Source organism: Chaetodon trifascialis, chromosome 2, assembly GCF_039877785.1.
Source record: "Chaetodon trifascialis isolate fChaTrf1 chromosome 2, fChaTrf1.hap1, whole genome shotgun sequence".
Lineage (NCBI taxonomy): Eukaryota > Metazoa > Chordata > Actinopteri > Chaetodontiformes > Chaetodontidae > Chaetodon > Chaetodon trifascialis.
In genome coordinates, this window is record NC_092057.1 from 27,374,010 (window position 1) to 27,401,409 (window position 27,400).

Here is a 27,400-nt window from a genome sequence, read left to right on the forward strand (position 1 = left end):
ATCTTTAGGATCGAGTGAGCAAACATGATGAAGTGATGAAGTTGGTGAAAGTGAGGATGTCGAGAAATGGGAAAGGAAGGCTGAAGGATGCATGGAAAGCTTTAAAGCAATTCCATCCGGTCAGATAGGAGGAGATCGTCCGGGGGAGACCCTATTGAGGATGGTGTCTTGTGAGGCAATCCATAATCTTTCTAGCTCGGGTCTTAGTTGAAGGTGGTGGCTGAAAATGGTGGGACTGGAGTCGGAAAATGGTCGGAAGTAGGAGCCAATTGCCTGAATTTCTGAAAGGACAAATGAGAATACGGCTGGTGTGAGTTCCTTGGAATGAATGGATATTGGCTGTTTGAGGTGAAGGGGGCCTAGAACAGTTTGTATTTCTCTCGGGATATGCACGTTGTATGTGGAAGGATGGGTCAGTAGAGCTAGATCAATGTAGTTGCCGGTGAGGATTTGTTGCCTGAGTGTAGGTGACACGGGTAATGGTCGGGCTGCTGTGGCTGGGCATACTGGAGGTAGAGCTGTAGCTAGGGAGAAGCTGTTAGGTAGAGGGAGATAGGTGGGGAGAGCGCTAGGTTCTGCTACTAGATGTGGAAGGAAGAGGTACATTAGGTGCATAATGGGAAACACTGAAAACATTGGGATGATGGGGTAGGGGGTTGTGAGGGTGGGGGAAGGGAGGGGAAAAGGAGAGATGGGGGAAATGAGAGGTTTGGTTAACTGCATTGTTAGTCACTGCTGTGAGGGTGGATGGAGTGATGGAGCTGGCGGATAATGCAGTGTGAGCAGCAGTTGTGGCTAATGCGGATGAAGTAGGAAAGATTGAAGCAAGGGAAGAAGAAAGGATGCTGGGATGGAGGGATGCATGTGCTCGGGTTGATTGTGAAATTTGGGGTGGAAGAAGGAGAGAATGAGATGGCTCAGAAGCGAGGTGAGCATGAGTGTTGTTTGTTATGACCTGACCCTGAATCAGGGCTGATGAAGACAGGTGAGTTGCTTCGGGAACCTGAAAGCGCTTGGGACGCTCGGGAAGGAGGAGATGTTTGTGAATAATCGTTTCCATAGCTCCGACAGGATGTTTCGCTGCTTGATTATAGCGTGTTTACTCCTCCTTGGTAAGCAGGGTACCCCACATATCAACTGGAAAAGCCTCTCAGAGAAGAACAGTGGATAAACTCTACCATGATGGACACACACAGCTATCATTTTTGCCCCTCGTGTATATTCTCTAAAGCTAAATTAAAAGACATAAAGCTGTAAACTGTTACTCTGCTGTAATTCTTCTTAAAATGTAATGTCCTAAATATGTTATGAATAGTATTAATGCTACTGCTCATATTATTAACTTTATATCTATAGCACCTTTCAAAACATATAAACAGTGTTTCAGTCAATTTAAAAAAAAAACATGAAACAATGAAGAATCAAGGTAAAAATGTCACCAAGGCAAGGCAAAGCAATCAATAACCAAAAGAACAGATAAAAGTAAGTCAATACACAGACAATTACAACACAAGATAAAACCAGGCCAAGAGATAAAAAAAAAAAATCCCACGAAAAAAATCGATAGTAGTCGAGGCTTCAGTTACGTGGTTACCGTTGCCAGGCTGAATGCCACTAGTGGTCCTCTGTGGGCAGCCCTGATGATAATCTACAGTGATAACGTTATCAATAATAACTTCGGCAACCTCGCTGCTGGTATTCAGTTACATTGATAGCGTTACGGGATACAACATGTAGGAATGTCATACACAAATCAAATGTGACGGTAGCATTAGCTTGTCGCATCTGCCTACGTAAGAGGCAGTGGCGACTACTGATGACGTACACGATTGTTGAAGGGGTGTCCCAATTCGGAGGGGTTGACTTTCGGCCCTACTCCTTGGCACTCCATTTCAAGGGGCAAGAGGCAAGGGACAAGGGGTAGGGCTAAGGGGTAGGGGTAGAAAAGAGAAATGGGATTCAACCTCTGTTTCAGTTTAAATTTAAAAGGAAATTATGGCAGTGGAATGAAGACAGTCATCAGAATGTCGGCTTACTTAAAGAGATAACTGCTTGTCTTTCTTATGGCTGCCTTCATCAACTGCCCCTTCACCATTGTGATCTCAATTGATCTTAATGTTGTGGCTTCTTGCACAACCAAGATTTTACTGGTTTTACCATTTCATCTTGTCCAACAAAGTCAAACAAAAGCTAAACACATTTGAGACAGCCAAAGTGATCACTTAGAGACTCAGGTTAACAAATCATTCAAAGCAACACACTCTACGGTGTTCTTTGCAAGAAACAGATAAACCTTGCGTCAATGTCTCGGTGTCATAATACAGAATGTTTATTTGCTTCAATCTCACATTTACATAATCCGGGTCTGATGAGTTCAGTCCATTCAGATGTGGAGGGAAGAACCTCATTATCTAGCCATGGAAGCAGGAATGTTTTGCCTGCCAAATAGGTTTTACCTGTGGCCACCAGTTCCCCCTGCCAGCACAAATACATGGCTGTGTCAATGGTCAGACTTAGCTGAAATGTTTCCACCATGTTTCCAACTAACCAGGGATGGGTAGAGTATAGCATAATTGTATGTTACTTTGGTAAGAGTACTGTAACTAGCCATGAAGCCCGTGAACAAAAAAATAATTTTGCACTGCCTGTAGGGTAACTATTCTAGTAACAGTAAAATAGAAATGTTTTTGAGTACTTGGTGAAGTGAATACTAATTACATTTTTAGTTTGGTCTATTTTCACACTATATCATTCAAAAACAAGCAATTTAATGTTACTTTTATTTGGTATGCAGATAAGTTAGTTCATGATCTTCTATAGTTACCACATTTTCCATACATAGATTTCAGGTGAAAACAGCAGGTAACATGTTTATGAGGCTGGCGCAGGCCGGTAAATTATGCTGTAAATAACAGTAACATTAACCAAGTTAAACGGAACAAGTAACATTAACTTATTATTTACAAGGTGTGTGATTAGTGCCAGCAAACATTAACATCATGAACGGTCCTTGTGTATCCTCTGCATTTCTTGCTGACAGCTCCTGTCATGCATGGGCTACAGTGTTAAAAATCCTGTCAAAACTCTTTTCAGAGCTCTTTTCTCTTTGGCCTCAGGCTGCTCTGACATGGAGGTAAAATGGCTTGTCACACGCTTGCAGTTATATATATATATATATATATATATATATATATATATATATATATATATATATATATATATATATATATATATGTGGTTACAGCAGTATAGGGAACTGCTCCCACAAGCCATTTGCCAAAATTTCTGACATAACTACAGATAGCTGCAAGATATATCCCATTTGAGATATCTCTGATCAAAATTCATTTGAAGATATCTATAACTTGAAGATATATATCTACAATTAAATTCTGACTATTCCTAATTCCATCATTTCTTCCAGAATTACAGATCCAGACATTTACAACATCATTCTGACTAGTTTAAACTTAATATCTGCAATTTACATTGAAGATGCCTCCAACTGGACTGTAGATATCTTTAAAGAGACACATCATACAAAAAAATGGCAAGAGAAGCTTGAATGTTATAAGTCAAAATTAGAGCTTTGACTAGGCAAAATATAATTACAGATATCTTGAATTATAGCTTTGAGTGGGCAAAATGATGTTGCAGATATCAGTTATGAATATCCAGTCTAGCTATTGAAACATCAGACATGGTCCAAGGAGCAAGTCATTCATTAGGTCAAGAATTTTTTAATACATTTTTAACACTGAACATGACTGAATTTTACAATCTGTGCTTTAAAGTCATTCACATTCTTGAATTTGGGAACAATAATTTGACAAATATATTCAGAGTTGTTGGCTCAGCTGCCAAGGACTTGGCTCAAGTGTCATAGGTCACATGTTTAAGAATGAGCCAAATCCATAACAATGGAGACAACATCACTCATAAAGACATATGTGGTCAAAAGCCCTAAAAAAAGATTTTCTTGGATAATCTGGATTTAAGATTATTCTTTAAACAATATTACATTTTTATTAGTTTCTCATCATCTTAAGCACTTAACTACATAAGACATCTGGCACATGATTATCTTTCAATTTGTGTGTTTTTATGCACATATGGTTTCAGAAGCAAAGTCATTTTCTTTTCTATTTTCTGTCATGATGAATTTTGACAGTGTGACCTTGGCAAGGTTGCAGAGTGCTTTCTAGTTAATTTTATTTGCCCTCCACTTTGACCTCCTTACTTCTTGAGAGCTAAGAATATTTAATGCATCTTTCTTATTTCTTTTCTGCTGTAGCCATACCTGGTGAAAGTTTTTTTGCCTGGTGAAGCTATGATTTAGCTGTAGAAGGAGTTGCACTCTTGTTAACACCGTGACGTTTTATGTAATCCTCCTGCTATTTACTTTCACCGAAAGCCACTCCTCGCCCCTCTAAGAGTCTCCTTCACACTAAATCCTTGGTAATACCAGCCTGTATTGGCAGCCGGTCTCGTGGGGGCACTGCAGTGCACTACCTTGAGATGTCAGCAGAGCCAGCTCTGTTTTGGAATTGATCTCTTGGTAATCTTCTCTCTCCAAGGGGCGCCCAAGCATCTTCCGGCTAAGAACGATTAAAGAGTCCGTCAACCACCACCACCCCACCTCCCCGTCCCTGCGCTCTATTCCCGACCGCTCTGTCTTGGCCCCCTCGACTCGCGTCAGCAGCAATAGCATCAGTGCACATTAGTAATGACACTGCCCTGTGGTCTGTCTCTCTTCTCTTTTGTTAAGGACAATGAAGGCCTTTGGATATGTGTATCATGTGAACTATGATGACTCTTTCCCATGAGTAACACACTCATCATTGTTAGTCAGATGATATATATTCCCTCAATGCCTCAGCTCAGATATGCACTGTACACTGACAGCATTGATATGAATCAGTCAAACAGTCAGTCTGTGTTGCTGTGGCCATCAACATTATCACCGCTGTTGCTCCAACAATGGCTATTTTAAGAACCGCATAAATAAAAGTGTAAAAGAACCAGCTATAATTACGTCTATCCTTTATGCACTATCACTCAGGTCAGCATCTTGAACTGCATTGAAACTTGACAAGGTTATGATCATACTGAAATTAACATCTTTGTCTTTAATGACTCCATCTCAGTTACTTAACCCTGTTTATTTATATGACAGTACTCTTTGTGCTCAACAAGCTGGTCTAAACTGCCCTCAGCAGAGGAGGGAAAGAGAGCTTTTTTTTATTGGAGTCAAATGATGTTAGGTTAGGTTACTTAAATTTCTTCCAAGTTGTCTATGAATAATTTAGGGGGGGGGGGGGGGGGGGGATGCTAGAATAGCTCATTTAAAGTGCTTGAGAACTTTGAGAGAACATTAAAACTTCTTGAGATTGCATTGAAGACTTTCACTTGGAAGGAATTAGGACGAATCACTTTGGCATGAGCCCGATCAATAAATGGATTTGTTTTTACCAATCTGTGATATGGAAATGAACAGTTAAGCACTACTGTTGGGCAAGAGGTGAGAGTGAAATATTCATGCCACATGAAGGCCAAACATATGGAAGTATACTGAGTACAAACATTGAGACACAAAACTAATTTGAGTACTACTCATCAGTGGGATGATTTGAGCAGTAAGAGGAATTGTGTAAGTGCAGATGAGCCAGCAGGGATTCTCATGCTCATTAGAGTGAAACTGGATTGTGCTCACATTGGGCCCACTCAAACTGAAATCATAGCACTTCAATTTACCCTGGAAGTGACCTAGAGTCATCCTGTCCGACCTTTCTCTTCAAAATAAAATTTGGCAGAGTAGAATATTTTAAACAAAGAGCAGTGTTTGTTGTCTGTACTGTGTTAAAAATCTGAATGCATTGGCACTAAATGGCTAAAATTACATTCAAGTTGTTTGCAAACGCTCTAGTTTTTTAGCCATTCATTTTGAAAGTCAAGTTCATTCTAAGGTAGAGACAGAGAAGCATTCAGATTGTTTTGCTCTCAAATCTTTTTGTCATTAACTTATTGCGATAAAAATCAAGAATCAGGTTTTTTGCTTGAGATCAGTGAGAGTGGCGTCTATGTGCAGTGATCTTACACTGTGTCCACACAAGATTTCATGGAAATTTTCACCACAAAGCTACTTCTCAGCAATAAGCAGTACTTCTAATTACAAATAAAGAGTCGTTACTTGTTCCAGGCAGATACAGTGTTTGGGTACATGTTGGAAAGCCACCAGGCACTCTGACAGAGAAGGCTAAATATCACAGTATTGATTCTTTGCAAACATCGTAGAAATGTATACCAATATAATCTAAGGTCATATTTTCTCTGGAATTTCAACCACAGCTCTAATCCACTGTATACCAGCTCTGGCTAAATGCATGTAAATTAGTAATATGCAGTTAATATGTGTGTGGAAGAAAATACCAACACGTGCTTGTTTTCTTTTGTTTATAGGTTGAGTATTATTTCAGCAAATACATAGTATTTCTTTACAAATATTGTAAGAAAATGAGAACACAGTTAACTGACTTCTTTCCATTTAATAAATATGATTATAAATGCATAAAACAATTACACACAGCACAGTTGAGGTCAAACAAAAACACCTGTAACACCTTACCGTCTGTTCTTATACAAAAGCTGTACAGTAATAAAACTCTTTTTTTATTATTATTAATATTTCTCTACAAAAATAATAATTTTGCTAATTCTGCGGGGAGGAAGAGATGGAGAGAAAGAGAGAGGGAGAGAGAGGAAGAAAGTTTAGCTCAAAGCTAGTCGACACCTTGATACTGTTTCCCATGACCTGCAGTGCTGTCACATCACAGCTTGTCCTAGCCAGGGGGCCAAAGATCCCTCGTGTTAGCAGGATTTCCTGTCTGTTCAACCTGTCCTTCTCCGACTGAAACTCAAAGGCAGAAGGTGCTTTTATCATGACAGACATCCTGATCTTGTCTGGCCAGTCATTTCTTGCTCTCTGGGGTTAAGGTTAGGATTAGTGCTCCACTGTGTGTGACGGTGGGTCTGGGGTTAAAGGCTACTGTATGTCTCCATCCAACTGTTAAAATCAGAGCCAGAGCACCCTTTCTAAAATCTGAGATTTGAGCTTCACATCATCACTTTGCAAAACATGAAAAGAAATCCTTAAATTTCCTTAAGCATAGAAAATCCAATTATTATTGTATTGCTACATTCCTAGACTTTTAATTCATGTTGCTGATTTACAAAACTCCAACCAGGGATGTATAAAGTCACCCCTCTACACCATGCAATGGAACAAGATAAATCACCTCTGAGCTGAGTGCAAATTGTGTCCTGCAACCTCAGATGGCACACACACAGCTACAATGGACATGAAGATGGATGCGGAGTTGTTACCGAGATCATCTTAGCATGCAGCTTTTAAATATAAACGCTTCATTTTAAACAGATTTATCACACCTCATCAAAAAAATATATATATTAAAAAATGCTAACCGCTGTAAATGAGGGCAACACACACCGGTGGCATCCTGATCACCCATTCACACACATCATTGGTGCAACTTGGTGAAGTTGAGAGGTTCAGCTTTAGCATTATGCAAATGCCTCTGATACTCTGGACCAACAACCAAAATATGCTTGTTTAGATTCCCTTATTTAACAAAAGCACAAAGCTGTTTTTTACTCCACTCCAAAAGAGCTTCAAATGGAGGACAAGCTGATCTCATGGTCAGTTCGCTACATTATAACTTCAACAAGTGACAGGGACTTGAAACAGTGATAGGAGGACATTGCATGGCAAAGCATCCCTCTGGAAATGAACTCATGAACTTGAAAATACCTGAACATCTGCTCTTCAGTATCTAACAGTATCTAACATGCACACAAGCTTCAGGCTCTTTGTATGTCTTCGTGTGAACGCACTGACAGGATGCGCCACCGTCCTACTTGCTAGGATTGCTGCGCCGAAAGCAGCAATGTTATGACATTCTCTCCTCGGATTGACACACCCCACCTTCCTTTTCTTTCCAGTCTTTTTTGATCTGATTAACTGAAGTTAGCTTATGAAAAACAGTTCATCCAATCACCTGCTAAGCAATTTTTGAAAGTGCCTGTCCTTCTTCAAACAGTTTCCAAGGATAACTAGTCTGACACATCATACATTACACATTATAAAAAAACTTGCTGGCCCTCCACTATGTGACTTTTTCTCCATTTTCGCTTTTTTTTGGCAGATCACTATAGAGCTTCCATTTTCATTTGGATTAAGTTTTCAACCTTTGACCTCTTCACGTTTTAATCAATGTGTAATCCTGCTTCCCCTGATATCATGCAATGGTTTGGGAAGTGATTCATTTGCGTCCCATCTAAAATGAAAACTTCCCTCAATTGCCATGGTGCTCAGCGGGTCTTCACCGTTGCAGTGGTCAAATGAAGCAACGCTACACATAGCAGCCGGTGTGTGTTGCATGTGCATGTCTAATCATCACATTTCTCTATAGCCTGCGGTTACCTATCTCGACTGATTGTATTGCAGCTGAACCACACTACCTCTGTATTTCGGCAACTCCACACAGTAAAAGAGACAAAATAAATCTGGAAAAGTTGCCTCCAAAAATCAATCAGACATTTACATCTGTCAGATTTCACACACAAAGTACCACAGGGCTTTGCAGCCCTCTGAACAAGCTAACCATCCATGTAGCCCGGTAGCATCTGCGCTCTAGTTCTCCTGCTCCTACAGTGTGATATAATGAGCTGGGATGAAGACGGGTGCAACTGGAGAGCGGGTCAGGACATTAGCCTGAATGTGTCACCAACCTTAGCCAGCCTTGAGCTTGACAGTCCACATTAAGTATTCAACAAGTCAACCACTTCTTATTCTCTCCAATAGAATGTTCTTAATGCGTCATGACCCCAAAAAGCACTCTTCCATCTCTCTCTCTCTCTCTCTCTCTCTCTCTCTTTCGTTCATTGCCATGCTCTTTGGATTCTCCCACAAAGTAGTTGTATCTCATTCCAACTGCCACCTTAAGTCTGAGTCTTGATAAATTGTACAATGCCTCTAGTAGGGATGTTGGCTGTGATCAGGGTATGACTGAGGACGACTTTGGAACACTTTTCTTTGTGGGGTAGTCCTCCTGTTTCTGCCTCTACTCCTACAAGGTGCAACGTCTGGTGATATTTGGGGATCACTTGCAGTCAGAAGGTGCAGTGTAGAGCCTTAGCCATTGAGTGGTCTTATTCTAAAGCATAAAACATTTTATAAACCAGTATGTATCATAAATAGTACCAGAAGCGTTAGATTAACAGCAAAGGTTGAATTAATCCAGAAACCCAAACCCTGTATTTCTGTTAATAAATAAAAATCAGGAAAAAAAAAAAAAAAAATCAGTAGAAAATGTGTATTGTGCCATAAATCAGCTTTCCAAGAGACAATGGACCAAAAGCTTTGAAGTACCCTATTGATATTTTTCAACAGCATTTCTGTTTAGTATGACACTTGTTATTAAAATACACTAATTTATAACATAGACATTCATGATTTACAAAATAAATGTGTAATTCACTTCAATAACATACTTCATAAAAGTATATTCACATGAATAAATAACACTCTACTGCTGTTAGCTTCATAGAACAGCAAACCAATCTCAGATATGTAAGCAAAACCAAAACATTGTTGCTTATTTCATTTTTTACCCTCTCTAGTTCATGCTGGCGTTTCCTCTGAAGGATGTATCTGACTTGTACGAAGAAATGGAATTTTTAAAATGTTTAATCTATCAGACATATGTTAAAAGAAAATTAAAAACCTGTACACAGTTTCTTCTGGTTTCAACGGAGCACAGTATGTGTCAGCAGGGTCCAACATGCACAGGTATAAAGCTCAAAACCATTGTGTCCCAAATGGTAAAAAGTATCCATGAAGTAGCTGGAGTGGATATCCAGTCCAGACTTTAGACGATGTACGTGGGGAGTTCTGTGGAGAATTTCACATGTACATGAGGTTTCATACATCCTGGAGGTAAACAGGACAAGGAGAGAGACAGGAATGAGAGGATAATTTGTACCAGAAGCTGCGTAAATCTAGAATATTTAGTTACTGATACTTTAAAGCTGCATTAACTGATTTAGGCATCCAGACATGGAGCAACATTATCATAAATTTGAGTATTCAATCTAAAAAATATTGTTCAGTCTAAATTAAAGTATTGTAGTTTATTTATTGTAACAGCCATGCATTTTCTTTTTGAACATTTTGTTTTGGCCTTTTTGGATTTATTGGATAATGCAGCTGAGGACAGACAGGAAAGGGGGCAAGGGGGGGTAACATGCAGCAAATGGCTCCGGGCTGGAACCCAGACTGCAGCGGTAAGGACACAGCCTTTGTCTCTAGTGCACCCTGAGCCGTGAAAATCTTTTAAGAAGAAATTATATAGATTACGTTCTAAATTTAATGAGACAGAATGCATGAAAAAACAGAAAAGCAACTATTAAAGTGAGACTGTGTAAGTCTTTTTAACAGCAACCACTGTGGCCACGAGTGACAATTACAAAATTATAGCAACTTTAGGACTGAGTGTAACCATGGCACAAGAGGAAAACATCAACTGCCCCAGTAATGTCACACACAATTTCACAACATATCTACCTACATTTTGATAACGCTATCTAATATTAGCTGCCATGGGCCACTGGTCATGTCAGACCAGGCTGTATTGGCAAACTCAAAACTGGTGTATTACAGCTTATGAAGGCAAATTTTCATTTGTGGGAGAATAAGTTCTTCTTCTATCAAAACTTACTCAGTCTCACTCTAAAGGAAAATGAAGCAGAGCAGAGAATGTGATTAATGTGCTAATAACAACAGGTAGCAGAGTTAACAGCGTTAATGTCAGTCTAATAATTTTGGTAGTAAGTAAAACAATAACTAATCACTTTTTCAAGTTAAATAATGCGATTACAGTTGCTGGCATTCAAATGGCTTGTAATGATTGTAATGTTTCCAATCTAAGCTAAAGAAACTTGGGCTCATCAAATATAATTCTTAATTTCTGGAGAAAACCTCAGATAGCATATATATTCAGAATTATGTGAGTACCCTTCTACCATATCCTACTGTTTAACCAAGATAATACAGATTTAGTTTACGGGTGAGGACACCAGTCATGGTTGCCCTCTGGTGGTAGGGAGTGCAATATTACTAGCTCTTATCACCACAGTTGTAATGGGTGCAGTCATAAATAAAATTTGTTGTTGTCCTGTCCCACACTGAGCCACAGCAACACTAAAATAATATGGCTACATGTGTACATTATAATAATATTTGAAAAAAAAAAAAAAAAGGAAATTGTGCAAAAGTAACACAAAGTGGCCTTTCCCAGTAATTACCTTTATATGCAGTAGTTGTCAATGTAATTTAGTTACTTTTGAGAGAAGTATCAGGTTATTGTAACAAATTACTAATTGTCAGTAAGTTGCACAACACTGAGTGTTAATCATTGAAATGCCACATTCATAGACCCACAAAAATATAGCAGAAAAAAAATATTGCATTGATTAATTGCACAAGAGTTGGGTTATGTTAGGTCATCACAGTCAAATATCATGTCAGAATATACAGATGGGTGACAAATTAAGGAAAAACCCTAATAAATGAGTGGTGATACATAAGGAAATGCAGATGCTTCCACACAGGCCATGAGTGTTTAATAAATGGATTGAGTAATATGAAAATGATGTAAATGATATGATGTGAGGACAATATCTCAACCCAGCTGAACACCTGTGGGAGATTTTCAGGCAACTTGTTCCACAGACTTGGATAATCTATGACAAGGAGCATTGAAGCTGCACTAGAGACTCCAAATGGAGCAACAGCTTACTGGATTTTTCTGTCATTTGTCACCCTACTGTATTCTCAGGTGATTAAAGGCAACAGCGGAAGCTTTAATCAGCTGAGAAGGACGACTGAGGAGAACAATGTGTTATTGTATTACTGACAAGCAGCTGTACTTTTTCTCATACTCATTTTTGTTTAGCTCTTGTTGATCACCCCTTGATCAGACCATTTCACCTCTAAAAAACACAACAAAAAGCATAGGATGAGTCTCATGAAACAGCTAATAATGGTATGAAATAAGCAATGGAGCAAACAAAGGGACATGGCAGCCACAGATGGGAGTCAAGCGAGATCGGGTATTCACCGATGGGTCGTGAGTTAAACTCTGTGTCCAGAATCTCCAAAGAATGCACCAAGTCCCGCTGTGAGCTGGGTGTGGCTTCTGTTGGATTAGCTGGACTCATCATTTCTTGTTCTTTTTCGTTCTGCATCTGCGCATAGACGTTGAGGCCTGGGATCTTCCTTGAGGAAAGATTTACAGTGAGGCAAAGGGATAAAGACAACAGCCTAACTAAAACAAAGATCGCAAGAACACAACCAGCGGATCGGGAGGATGCTATGTTTGACATCTGCAGCCAGACGGTATTTTGCATTTACTTTTGTGTAACATCTGGCGATTTGATAAAGCACATTTGCATGAAAATCAGCATTTACACAAATACTAAAAGCGATAAGGTCTGTAAAACTGGAGCTTTATTCTGTTTCTGCTTGTCTACAAATCTTCATGACCCTTCATGCCCTTTTCCCTTGAAACTGAACCTTGGCGAGGAGACATAATTTAGCATTTCCGAAAGGTCAACTGCCTACGTTCAAAGGGCTTAATATTGATAGCGACTGATGGCTGACTGACATTTCTTTTGCAAAGAATGACTTGACAAAAGAATTTCCACAGGATCTCTGCAGATGTATGAGGGAAAAGCCAATTCTCCACTGAAGACCCTGGGTATGCCGGTGAAAACATTTGACAGGCAGCTATCAACCTTCTGTGCAGCCTCGCAGGCAGCTTTTGTTTACTGAGCTGTCAGAATCCTGTGACACCTCTCACCATCTCTGTATCACGTACAGTGTGACGACTATATAGACATGACATTTCATGAACACTTTACCTCTTGAATTTGTAGATGACAAATACAGCTAAACCCACAACCACTACTGATAGCAGCATTAGCATGGCAGAGCCACTGTGGTTCTCGCTGGTGTCCACTAGGGGTGCTGCAGAGACAGTGAGACAAGAGCCAAGAGTATAAGCAGCTAATAGTGAACAAAACCTGTATTTCCAGGCAGCTGAATCATGCAATAAGCACTCAACAGGATAATTGACACCTATGCATTGGTGAATCATTTTAATATACAGTAGTATGGACTTCTCTTACTCTTTATCTTATAAGCCCCTTTAGGACAGTAGCAGCATCCCCAATAGGAAGAGGCACACATACTTGTAACGATGCTCACTCTCTGAATGTCTCTGTGTAGCTACATGGTGGGAGCCAATCAGACACAGGGTTGGGGTTATTAGTTGACTGGGGCAGCAAAAATAATAAAAATATACCTGACTGTCCACTGCATCTAGGTCTCTTGGTAGTTTCATGCTTTATGTTCTATCCCACTCATTACAGAAGTACAAAGGCCCTCCTGGGCAGCTGTGAACACAGGCAGCTGTGTTTGTTTACCTGCAGATAGGTGTGCTGCGTACACAGTGACTTGGACCCCTGGCCGCAATGTGAACTGGACAAGGTTTTGATTTAAGGCGCCGAGCACAACCTCAGAGAGCTGTGGAGGCAAAGAGGGAGACATGATTTGAATAACAGTTTCATTTCATGAAAAAAATGGAGCTATAGGTAAAGGTCATTACAAAGACCATCAAACCTCAAACTCATCCATCTCAGGGTTTCACGCAGCAATTATTAACCCTGTTCCAACATTTCAGAACAAATTTGTTTGTTGTTCTGATCAATCTTTCCACAGATTCATCCAATTTTTTTAATGTCAGACAGAAAAATAATTGAGTCCAAATATCACTTGCCCTTGACGGCACTTCTGAAGGCGCTATGGTTTAAATGTCTGCCACGTCAGTTTGGGAATGATTGATTGTAAATGATTGTAAGCTTGTAATCTGAGAGGTCAGGAGACGATTACTAAGACAGAAAAAAGAAGAAGATGGGGTAAAAAAAAAAAAAACATGTTTCTGCCAAAATTAAGTTTATTTTGAGACTTACAAAGTAATTAAATAGATTGGGAACCTTTCCATGCACAACTCAGTCAGATTAAGGCTGATTTTTTGGTCACTTGGGGGCAGCAACAGGCTGAAAACACATCATTGGCATATTTTCATCTTATGAAGTTGACATACAGCTGCCTATTTACACATGCAGCAGACACGGAGCACCATTAACATCTGTTCAGAGTTGTGTTTCTGGCAGCCTGCCAGCTGCTATCAAACACACACACACACACGCACGCACGCACGCACACACACACACACACACACACACACACACACACACACACACACACACACACCTCAAGTCAGCTGTGACAAAAAGGAGCATTTCTGATACTTCCCCCAAGACCCCCTTTCTTCCTTTTAATGCTAATAATTAAAAAATAATAATAATAATTACAAGACATTCAAAAAACACATGGACATTTTTTGGATGACAGAAAGGGATGACTAAATGTGATTGTGTATGTTTCAGTTGGACTTTAAGCTGAATGCTCTACTATTTTCATTAGCTAGTGACTATAAAAATACAGACCGGTGCTGCCAGTAACGAACTAGCTAATATCTTTAACTTATACAACATCTCAAAAATCACAGCAGTACTGCCTGAGACAGACAAAATGAAAAGACAGAGCTAAAATGGTTGCAGGTACAGGCTCAAATCAACTCTGACCAAAGGAGCTTACAAGGATATCACAGCACAAGAAGACAACAGAATTGCCACTCTGATGATGATGTTTTTACATTGAACATTATTTGTAAGCGCCCATGACCCAAACAAACCTCACTGTCTCCACCAACAACCCCATCCAAGCTTTCCTGTTTATATAAGAGTCTTTGTCTGTGGGACCTTTCCACTGTGATGCATAATGCATAGGATGTAGCCTCACTTGATCTCTGCTTTCCAGACTGGCAAGTAACCTTCTGCACTGAGAACATCTAACTTTGATATAAATCAGGCAGATTACCTTGACCTGAAGGTAAACTACAGAAAGCCAGAGTCCAATCTCATTCACTCTCAGTCTATTTCAGCACATAGATCCTTTCATTCATGCAATTATAAATCTCAATCCCCAGGCTCTAATCCATATACACAATCTCAAAATGAAATGTGCCTCTTTTTAAATGGTATTCCAATACCATAAAGCAGTTTTCCTCTATTTAATCTGCACTCACGAAACAAGCACATATGGAGCTACAGAGAGAAGACACAAAGCTAAACAAAATCCTCAGTTTTCTGTCTGCAGATCCCTTTTTTCTATGCAGAGGCTTCATTTATCTTATCTGCCTCATTTGCCAAATTAATTGTGATATGAGTAATTTCTGTAGTGTTTCATCTTCCCCTTTATATTTCTTAGCAGTTTAAATTTAGACTATGCTGTGACTAATTTCTTTTTCCCACTGTATACCAGGGTCAGTAAATCTATTATACATTCTAATAAGCAGAGCACGCTCTACACTTTTAAGATGCCAACCTTGAATGAAGATTTATTGCTGGCTAGTAGGGCAGAGGATCTTTCCAGGCGATCAGGGTGTGAGCGGGGATGGAAGAGGGAAATCAAATTGATTTCCTTCTCAGTTTCCTTCTCTACAGATGCCCGTGGAATTCTTCCCACGGATCCAACGTTATTATCAGTCATTATCTATTACGTGAGGCTCAGAGCTAATTTGGTCCATCTTGATACGGCAGTGATTTAGTGGACTTATCAACCATGGCAATTTCTTTGTCTGGCTTTTTAGGCTCTTTTGAGATTCTGCCCCCCTCCCACCTCAGCACCCCACAGGATGTGACTTGAGGGAGTTTAAAAGTCATTCCCCCTGATAACTTGTTAATACTTGTCAGCCTTATTGATGAGTCTATTGCAGAGATTCCTCAGGCGTGTTCCCGAATTAGACTCATGGAAAGACCTGGCCATGCTTCAGTAGATCAATACTGACATCTGCTGGAGAAAGAAGGAACTTAAATTTGGGCTGATTTTCTAGGGAACAATTACTGAACAAGCTGCTGTTAGAAAAACGATCAGCCATGAATCACAAAACAGAAAAAAGGAAACAATGTTTCAAAGTTGTGCATGGGGTTGTGGTAGAATTAGAATGAGGATAACAAGGTGAAATCCATCCACCTACACAAACGCTGCCTTGGGCTGGAAATAAGGAATGATGGTGTTGCAGCAGACAGAGCAGCAGTTGTTGCCTCACCTGATCTAAATGAGCAGAGTTCTTCTCTGGTTTCCCCTCAGTTAATTGTTTGTCAGGTAGAAGGAAAAACTCTGCTGCTGTGGGTAAACCTGGGAGGACAGTGACCAGAAGCTGATCCTCTCTCATGCCTGTGGCCTGAAAGAGAACAAGTGGGAAAGGCGGTAAAAGGTTAAAAATGCAGGCATCCTGCCTGTAATGTGCTCCAAGCACTGAGTATGGGAAACTGTCAAAAAGCTGCCATTGAATGCTTGCTCACATTCATACTTCTGTCTGTACTAGCTCTATCAAAGAGCAGTTTTGGTATCGGCACTGAAATTCTCGTACTGCAGTGCAACACTTGAACATGGATGGATTACTAAAATAGCTTATCCGGCACAGGCAGAGGGACCCATGAGCTCAAGGTGCCCCTAATCCACAGCCAAAGCCTCTGTACTACATGACTGTGATTATTATTTCTTGTTGAAAGTCAAAGAGCTCGGTGAAAAGTAGGGGTACCCTGGTCATGTTTTGCTCCTGATACCGATCCGAGTAGTCAGGGGAATAATTTCCACTGGAGATGGAAGTGCCCCCATTTCTATAGTTTCAGTTTCACATACATGGTAAAATATCTCTTTCTAACAACCGAAATCCAGATGAGAGAAGCTCTGAGCTGATCAAAATGTTGATATTCTCATTTAAGTCGCCTTCAATTAAACTCAAAGAAATTAAGCTTAACAAGCAGCAGCCAGTGCTTTGCAAACTTTTTTGCCCCGAGTTTCGCCTCTCTGTCATCATACAGACTGCCCTATTTTATTGGGGTAGGTTGTTGAGCTTGTACGCAGCCTGAGAGGAAGACTGCAGGCTCGACTCAGTGCATGAAGATATACAAAGTGCAAGTTTTTTCTAAAAAAGATGGTACTGATTATCAATCAGAGATAAAGGAAAAAAGGAAAGGGCTCATCATCGAAAAGATGGATTATTCATCATAAAGCATGAGGTCTCTATGAAGGAAATTAAGCATGATCATAGGGCATTAGTGTGTCAACAATGCAGCAATTTTCTGCTGCATGCTGCTGTGCAATTACATAACATTCATAATTCTAACATGAAAACCTACTTTAACACAATCTGCTAAGTTAATAGATTGATATAAACATATAGAAATGTCATAATATGAATATAAAGCTTTATTGGATTGATTATAATGTCATAATCTATTGATGCATTATAGTATCACAAGATTTTAGACCATACCTGACTCCTGTCAGACACTTTATATTTTTGTAGCTGAATTTTGATGTATATATGTTGCTGTTCTGTTCAGTCTGCAAGGAAGTTGCAACAAATGAAGAGCATGTAATTTACCGCATGTTTTCACTGATCCCTGCAAGAGCCTCTGTTCTTGTTCTAGCTCTTGCACAGATTTGCTGCAGTGAATCTTGTGAATGTGAATGTTTTAAGCTATCACGTCATATTTTCATCTGAAAGTTTATTTTGGTGTTCTGCCTTCCAGGCTGGGGTTGTCATGAAAAAAATGATGTCAGTAACAAATAACAAAACAGACATGTTCACTGAAGACTGAAGAGCGGGGTATATTTTTGGCATCAATTTTGATTTGCTGGATCAAAAACTGTGAAAATATGATGCAAGGCACAGATTGCTTCTTCCGAGGAATCAGAAAAAGTATTGATGTTGTGACAATGTTGTAAAAGAACAGAAAGTTAATGAGGCAAAATCTGTACCTGACATGTCATGTGTGGATTTGAAACATGTCTTGCACTTGACGTGTTGCAAAGTCTCGACTCCAAGCATCCCTCCAGGTCAGTGCAGAAGACACATCAGGCACACACTGACATTTATTCTTCTGTATTCTGTTCCTCTGTGCCTCATCCAGAACCTTGTTACTGTATGGCCCTGAACTCACACTGAGTGTGTGCAAGCCACTGCCATCAGCATGCTCTTGAACTGTATTTTTACCCCTCTCCTCCCTCTTGCCTTGTCATTTATCATCATAAAAGTCAGATTCATGTCTCAAAGCCTCAGGGAGGTCACACTGCACTTATAGACTGTCAGAGGTCCAGTCAGGCACTGACAGTATTTACCAGAGTAAAGCAATGGTTTCCATAAAAAGACCTCAGAGCTTTACCTGGATCAGAGAGTTCTTGATGACTCGGCTCACATCCAGCCTCCATTCTGCAACATCAGGGTTGTGGTCATCCAGGTTTGATGAAAAGGCAAGCAGATGAGATTGGAAATAGTCTGCAGGGAGAATAGTAAATGCATGTCAAGATGCTTTTATTTTTCATCTGTCATTAGAGGCTGTGTTCTGTCTTTAGATTCAGCTCATGTGGACCAAAATCTATCACCTTTTTTTAACAGCCTGTGTCTTATTTTCACAGGTCAGTGGGTCATACTTCATTATTTCAAAACTCATCACAGTAATGGCAGTAAAATGGGAATACACCTAGACCATCCTTACAAATAACACAAGAGGTCAGACAACCAGACAGGCTGTAAACCACCAAGTAGTTCATCCAAATTATCTAAAGCACTTTATCTGATGGTAAATAAAAAGTGAGTAAGGAAGTAATTATGTAAGAGCAGACATCACAAAGAGTTTCCCAGTAAAAACAAATTAAAAAAGATGGAAAACAGGAGCCACAAACACAGACTTGAAGGTACCCTGTGCAGGCTTCACCACTAGCAGCACTACCAACTAGTGTTTTTTCAAGTGGGTCCATGTTTTACACATGCTTGAGCACTCAAACGACAAGATACGCTCCACCAATTCATGCTATTCTGCCAGTCTACAGTTGGTGGCGGTAAAGCACAAAGAAACGTAGCAATGAATCAAAAAAGGCAAGTTGGAGGAAGAGTACAAGCTGACAAACATGGATGCAAACAATGTAGGATTTAAAATACTATAAAAAAAATGTCTTTTTTTGTCTTTTTATGAGGAAAAAGTGCATTCAACACATTTGTCAGGGCAGAAGAATACACACTATGTGTCCTGGTGTTTAATACTGAATGTACATGACCTTTTGAATATTTACAAAAAACCACAGGGCACCTTTAAAACATGTGAATAAGAAGAGTAAGGAACCACTGATCCACATATGTCCCTCCCAATATTGATTCTGATACTCTAAAGCCAGTAATGGTGCCACAGCCGATCCACTGCATCTCTAATAGCAATAAATAAATAAATGAATACAAACTAAACAAAGGCAGAGCTGAAAAGGTGGCTATCGAGCTCCCAGAAGGAGTGAGTTTCAAAGTTTGGGAGCAACAATTTCACTCGCACTTTCTCGGTTACCTCACCGTGTGGAGGTTTAAAAGTGTTGTGAATAAGTCTAATGCTTTATTGCACAGGAATTGCACTAAGGCGTCCATCTGTAATTTGTGGTGTTTATGACAGAATTTTACTGTTTACATTCTTTTTGTCATTCAGAGAAGTTTGGTTAACCTGTTGGATGGTTTAAAACCTTCTTAAAGAGGTCAGATCTCAGCAATTGGGTGAGGTACCACTTAAGCCATTCATAAGAAATCTTTATCACTGAACAACCCCTTGTAAAAGCTGACTAGAAATTGGCACCTCATAGACACAGTATTACAATATTACAATGCAACAAGAAGACAAAATATTTTTAGCTACGATAGAAGGATGATAGCCAAAACAAGGAAAATAAGACCCAAGTCATAATTACATGAATTATCCATTAATAATTATTTAAATAACATCTTTGTGTATCTTATTAAGTAGATTGTGTTGTGACATCTTGTCAGTGTGTTTACACAGCTACAGAATCCCAGTGGAGATGAAGTCACAGAGTCAGCTCACCGTGGACAGCGATGGTTTTTCTGTCCTGCAAAATAGTATTCCCTGCAGACACCTGCACAGTGACTGTACTGATACCTTCCCGGGAGAACGTGCATGCCACACTTCCCTCTAGGGTGATTACTGGCTGCTGTGTGAGAAAGAGAGAGAGACATAGAGAAAATAGAGGTGAGGGACATGGAGACAGGGAAAGTCAGAGTCTGGGGGTTCCGGTGAGAGACCCTTATCAACAGCTGGTCTCACACTGCTGTTATTTACACTACAGAGGTGTCAGCCTGCTGTGCACTCTTACACACACACACACACACACACACACACACACACACACACACACACACATGCCTGAGCATACTCTGAGAGCTGCGACACTTTGTGCTGTGCCGCACACAGTGTCGGGGCCCACAGTGAGCTCCCTGTGTAACACCGGCAGCTCCTTGCTGTCATTACTCATGTCTCCATTTGTTCTTCAAATAAGTATAAGATGCTAATGCTGCGGCTGTTTATTACCGACTGACATAACTGGCTGTCCTTGTGGAAGGCCCGTGTTGTTACTGAACAAACACATTTACACAACTACAATTATGAAGACAGATCGAGACAGATTGATTTTTTTAGTGTCTCAAAATCATTTTCCAGTCTCTTCTAGCTGTAAAATAACATCTTACTAAGATTCAACCAGCATATTGAAAGTGGGCCTGTTCTCTGAAAAATATTTAAAAAGGTCAGTGCACGTCAAAGGCACTACTTCTGAAACCTGCTCAGTTGTAGTGCATTTGACATTAAGGTAAAGTATTTGGGTGGGCAGAGCACTTGCTCTGGCATGTAATACTGACCCACAGATGGGTTTACATTGGAGTAAGCTGAAAGTCCAGTGCGAGATGGCAAGGGTCCTGACATAAAATCGTTACTCTGGAAATGAGAATGGGTTGTAAAGGATATACAGCTACATCTGGAGAAAAAAGGCTCTAGTTTTCAGTAAACATCCCAAAGAATCAGAGCTGAAAACAATGATGGAGAACTAATCCCCCTGAATAAACTTATTTATTTGCATTGCCCCTAGTTAAAATGACAATATCAAAATCAGATTTTATAATGAGGAATTGAGGATATCAGCATATCAGTACTAGTGAGAAGTTGTGTATAAAGATCACACTTCTCATGTGGTGATGATTAAACATTACTGGTCAGCTGGTTGCCACACAGCTGATGAAGCATAAGTGAACCTGCTGATGCCAATCAGCTGATGCAAACAACTTAAATTTGCTCTGCCCAAGAAAACGCTGTGTTTCAGTTTTGTCTAATTGCATAAAGTGAGATTGGTTTAGGGCATGTTAGGTTTGCAGGCATACACATTCTGTTGATTCCAAAGCTATCATACCTCCATTCTCTGTCTTATTATCTGTCCAGGTGGCAACTAGTAACCCTACATTCAGGAATCACCTAGTTTTTGGATGTTGCATACACTCACTGGGTGTAAGCTCGCTGTTGATGATCCATACCTGCACACCATCCACTGGCTGCTTGTTAAACCGTACTATCTTGGTGGTGTGGCAGCTTTCAAGTGGTTAGCTGGCTGATAAACAGAAAGTAATCTAAAGGTGTATTCAGGCAGAAAGTGAAGTGGATTTTAGATGCAGCATAAATGCATACTAAGTCAATGGAAAGGCATCAGTTAGTAAGAATAGACACGTAAACTGAGCCAAGATTTCACAAATATAAATACTGTTGTTGCTGATGGTACTCAGCCAAGTCCTCTTACCATCACAAATGGGTTACCACAGTATCAATATTTCCATTTTCTTTCTTTTTTCTTTTTTTTTTTTTTTTGCGCTGATTATACTATTTTAAGTAGTGCTTTTAAGTAGTGCTAACCTGTGTTTAGTTAGCCTTGGATGCTTTCCAATTACAACTCCTTCACAAATTATTTTTACAAGCAAACAAACAAAGTGGAGATCCTGGTGAGATGTGAGACCAGTCAGAGACTGACATACTAAGGCACCTTCCATTCAGGACACTAGTGCTCATCTAGCAGTTAGATTTGTGTAGCCCACGGTTAGAATTTGCTTCACTTTTCATCTAAATGAGCGATGATAATCAATGTAAAGCAATGGCATTCTTTCCATGAGTAATGACTACAGTAATACTACATTTCCTGAGTGATTCTGAAAAGGAACTTTGCTGTCTTGTATTTCTTTCTTTTGCTTTTTTTATAATATAATTTTTCAGTGCTTTGATTAAATCCTGCTCACCTTCATTGTACTGGGGTGTCAGAAGAAGTCTCAAATGCAGAAATCTCCAAATCTGCATGCCTATAACTAAAACTATCTGCATGGCTAGATACCACAAGGGGCTGATCCTTCAACTGTTGATCAGCTCTGTCTGGCAGTTTCAGACCTTAGTTGGAGAAGTTCAGAGTAAAGGATGGATACACTTCTTGCCATGCCATAATATACATAGTATCTGAAAATAAAGTAACACATTTATAGTTGCTTAATATAAATTAAATAAATAAACAGGCAAACTAATAGCAGCAAAATCAATGATACAGGTTTTTCTCAGTTTCAACAAATAACAACATTCTGTTACACCATTTTGACAGCTTCCACCCTATGGCTTCACAGTTAATTGATTTCAAATTGAAATCACAATGTGAGACAATGTGATTAGCAAATTGCAAATGCTGAAAATTAAGATATACAATATGCAGCGTGTCTGACCCAACTAGATTTGTCCAAGTACCAGAACTTTTCTAAGCAGATGCTGTGGATTCTGGACATTGAAATAAAAAATCTACATATATTTCACTTTCTTAAGTCATTAAGTCAGTAACTCATCATTAATGCTACTATTAATAACCTTTTACCTCGCTAAAGACAGGGTGCGCACCCCTCACAGTGGTATTTTCATGCAGCGCAGGCGGGCGCGCAGTGCACTTGGTATGTTGGTAAACTGAGGCACACAGAGTTGTGCCAGGATGGACGTTGCGGTGCAGTAGGGGGAGGTGTCAGCATAATCAGCCGGCGAATTTGGATTTTCGGTCCATTTCGGTCCATGCCAGCAGCGTAAAAGTGCGCGTAAAAGTCTCACTACCCCAGACCTGGTCAACTCTGTGCGCCAGCGGCGCAAGTGGATTTTCGTAAACCGGCGGAGTCGTGCGCCCACGTCACCAACACCTCACAGGCAGGTTTCCACACTGTTGGCATTTCACTGCGATCAATAATTAGCACCAAACACGATTCAATGCAACTATCTGAGTCAGCACATACAGTCAGTCCGAAATTTATGTATTTTGATCAGTATCTCATCTGACCACATGGCAAGCGCTTTCGGCACGCGTAATGGTCACTCAACCTGACCGAATGTACACAGGTGAAACAGGGATGCGAACTAATCCGTTAACGTCGCTGTGCCACCAGAAACAGCCGTGGCATCCTACAGAGCATATATACTGCATCTATCTCAGAGCACTCGAGAGACAGAGAGAGACAGACACATGGAAAAAACGTAAGTGATGATCGTTGTCCGCTATTACCCACGTCATTTCATTGCAAATACAAATGTTATCATTGTAATGCTCGAGTACATCTTTGCTTTGAGGAGGAGGCGGAGGAGGCCAAGATTTACCATCTGAGGACCTCATATTTAGACATGAGTGACGTCAGTCTCCTCCTGGGAGAAGTTTGGGCGTCGGACAATTTCCTGCACGGGCTCCGTCAACCTTGAAACGTGCCATGTGCCTCGCCAGCAGCGTTGTTAAAGGTGAGGCGAGGAGCTGGTGTGATTGGTGAAGATTGGACTCGTCTGTGTCAAACCCACTCCACGCCTTCTCCCCTCCCTCCTTCTGAGTTGCGCCGCTGGGTGGGACTGAGATGAGAAGGAGGTGGAGTTGCGCCGGCAGCGCAGTACACAAAAATACCAAAGTCTGCGCCGTCACGCCCCATCGGCGAAGCGGACCTGACTTTGCGCCGTGCCTCCGCTGCGCTGGTGGCGGGATCGAAAATACAGCCCATGGTGTCTACGAACACTGACCAAAGATGGATTTCAGAAAGTCTTGTACTTAAATCAAGTTGCTCTCCGGATGAGAACCGGATGTAGAATGTGGTAAAACCTGAAATGCTACACAAAATTAAACAAATGCAAACCTTACACAATTAATGTTTTGGTTCATGTTTTTTTTTTTTTTTTTAATTATTCAGAAAATTCTGTGAAAAATTATGTAAGAGTAAACCTGGCTTGCAAATTCCCGTGAATAGCAGCCACAAATTTGCCATCAGAGAGTGTTTAGTGCTGGCGCCAATGCAGTTGTGTCAGCAGGCATGTCTGAAATCAGTGAAGACTGACATGCTGGTTTTCGTGACAAAAAATCTACAAAGGCTACAGTAACTGTGGAGAAAAAGAGATTTCGAGGAATCAAGTAAAATCAAGTAGTAATTATAACATTTTTTAGAGTGATTTTACAATATTTTATATTTTACAGTTTTATTTGTTCTGCACTTCATCCTGGCCTTCCTGAAAAATAAATAAATAAATACTGTTCACAAGTTAAATGCTGGTTTTTATTTATGGTATTTTAACTGAATGTACAATGTTTAGACACATTGTGTGAAATTTATGTTAGGATTTCTGTTATTTCATTTTGTGAAATGTTGGATATCACTAAAAAAATATTCCGTTGATTATAGATTGTGCAATATTTTGATTCTGCTCCTGAGCCATCAGTGAATGACCTACCTGTTTCAATGTCAGAGATTGTTTACAGGTCCTATTATTTTTGTGCTGGAATTATTTGATTTCATATGACTATTACTTTATTTTTTTTAACTTAACACAGTCACAGCTTTTGCTATAATTGTTATCAGAATCAGAAAAGCCTTTATTGCCAAGTACAATTTTACATATATGTTCGATTGTTGATTGTCGATTGTTCTATATTCTATGCCAATTAATAAAATGTAATCAATACATGTTTGAAGGAATTCATGTATTTAAGTTCACCATTGAACTAGAATATAGAGCAGTTCATATTTTGGTGGTATCTAACGTAGTAATGATCACATCACATTTTAAATCTCTTAAACAGTGAATACTGAACTGAAGCTTGACTTATAAAAGTTGCATTGCAATCAAATCACAACTTGTCAGAAAGATCGCAATCGCAAAAAAAATAAAAAATTACATTTTTTCCTCTAATCATTCAGCCCCACCTCCACGGTACTCCCAACATACACCTGAGGCAATGGTTTCAGTTTTTCAGATTCACTTCGTTGACACTAACACAGGTGTTAGTTGCACCACAGTTCTGCAGCTTGGCCTCATAAGTGGCAGACTTAGCTTTTCTAAGTCAGGTGTTACTAAAACTGACATACGCTGACATACGCTGTCTGGCAGCCATCATGGTCTCTCTGGTCACAGGAGAACTTAGCATAGCATAGAATAGCATATCAGTACAAAGGCTGGAATGATACTGGGTTTTGTTTTTGGTACCCAAGCTAAAGACTACACTCTGCCCTTTCACAGTCTGCGTGATTGTAAAAAATGACACCTTGCATCACGATAGAAAGGTCTGCAAAAAGCATTCCTCCTCCATTTGCTATCATCCAGGCCTGTGGATCGAAACAGCCAGAACTTTCTCATCAACATCATCCACTGTCACCTCCTTGGGCAGGAGATAAGGGAACCTGTGCATCAAAAACCTCAGGGAGGAATGCGGCAGTTTGCTATCTATTCATGCTACCACTGCCACATGTTGCAGCACTTTGCCCCCACAGGGGAACTTGGAGACCATGTAATCTGCTGCTGTTGTGAAGTAGTTCCTCACATCACAGAAGAATCCTCCAAGCTGAAGGTTACCCTGGGTCTCAATGAATACATGTCTTGCCAATGGATAATCCCTCATCAGGTAGCTTTGTTTCTCTAAAGAGTAGGCTAACATCCTTTCTCCGACCTTATCTGTCACTTTGACATGTTCGGCTTTGCAGAAGGTGAGCCAAATTGTTTGATGCTGCAGATTTAATGTCAGAAGTAAAGTTTGAATGCAAGGTTCCTCCTTCTGAAGAGTTTGATTTGCAGTTTCAATCTGGGGAATGGTCTACTGTATTTCAAAAAAGAGCATGAAGTTTGATTATGGCTCAATCAAGAACTTTTAAAGCTTCGCTGGATTTGTCTCTTTCTGTTCTTTCTTCCTTTTTTCTCTGCCGATTTGAACTGTGTGGGGTTGAATGATGAGGACCTGTTTCCATGTGCTGATTTACTGGGTTGTATTATGGGATTGAAGATTCTGGAAAACTAGACTAAAAACCGAGGATAGCTTCTTGGTCTTCTAAGTCAGCTAGTCTGCTGCAACAGGAGTGTGGGGCCACATGAGGATTTGGGGGAAGTTGATAGTTTGGTCTTCAGAGTGCTGGTGCAGCCATAATGCTTTGCATTTTGGCTATCAGGGAACACCTTTTTAAATATTTTACACACAACATTCACTGCCACTAGATGTCACACAAGCACACCAGCATTTCAGACCAAAACAAATGGGTGCCACTTACATCTCCCGCATAACCAGAAACAGCCATTATATTATTCTTCTCAAAGCCAAGTTAGATGTTAAAGTACTCTGGCGGGTACTCATCCCCAGGTCGAAAGAAGCAGCTTGATAAGGAGCCATTTCTTCGATCTGCCAAGTATCCTAAATGAATGTAATGTGATTATTAGCTTGTTAGCTATCCTGATAAGGCCAGCTACCTAAAATATCAAGTAAAGTGGTTTCAGTTGATATGACTGCCTCCAGCTGAATGCTTTGAATTGCATTTTTTAACCGGGCCTTTACAATGGGAGGTCAATCTTTTAGTCTCTTTTGTGTGTAAGGCCAACCAGCTCATTTGTTCTTATCCATTACTTTTGTTTTCCTATTGTCAAAAAATTGAGTTTCCTGAACACATTTCTCCCTCAGGTTTTGTTTTATTTTCATTCTGGGGTAATACCTCAATACATAGCTAGTGTTTCAATTTGTGTTGTAATTTCATATAACCCCTTAAATTTACAACACTTACCAATCACTCTGAAAATGCATATAATTTGATGTTCAGTTATGCCCATTACCTGCTGATGCTTGATGACTGCTGTCAGTATCAGTATTGTAGACTGTGCAGAATGTGTGGTGGTGACATCTGGAGATATGGAGGCATGGGCATCTCTCCTGGCAACTTAGTAGGAATTCTGCCGTGCATGCACTTGCTTTTTTTTCTTTTTTCATCAGCTAGGGATGTCATGATCTGCCTCT

The 27,400-nt window shown here is 40.0% G+C and overlaps 1 protein-coding gene across 4 annotated transcripts in view; it reads right to left on the reverse strand.

Annotated features, from left to right (window-relative positions):
- Window positions 1-6,452: 6,452 nt before the first annotated feature.
- Window positions 6,453-27,400, reverse strand: part of sorcs1 (sortilin-related VPS10 domain containing receptor 1) — a 171,892-nt gene continuing 150,944 nt past the window's right edge. Inside the window, exons 21-27 of one of the 4 annotated variants that reach the window (XR_011602540.1) lie at window positions 20,134-20,260; window positions 18,439-18,551; window positions 16,314-16,448; window positions 13,564-13,663; window positions 13,000-13,105; window positions 12,198-12,351; window positions 6,453-10,009 (exon numbers count right to left, since the gene is read on the reverse strand). Coding sequence is in view for 3 of the 4 variants with exons in the window: in XM_070972388.1 (XP_070828489.1) it covers window positions 9,948-10,009; window positions 12,198-12,355; window positions 13,000-13,105; window positions 13,564-13,663; window positions 16,314-16,448; window positions 18,439-18,551; window positions 20,134-20,260 (801 nt within the window). In the remaining variant the exon portion in view is untranslated. Of the gene's footprint in view, window positions 10,010-12,197; window positions 12,356-12,999; window positions 13,106-13,271; window positions 13,367-13,563; window positions 13,664-16,313; window positions 16,449-18,438; window positions 18,552-20,133; window positions 20,261-27,400 lie in introns of those variants that run through there. The other 3 variants (XM_070972396.1, XM_070972388.1, XM_070972407.1) reach the window with 3 other exon arrangements.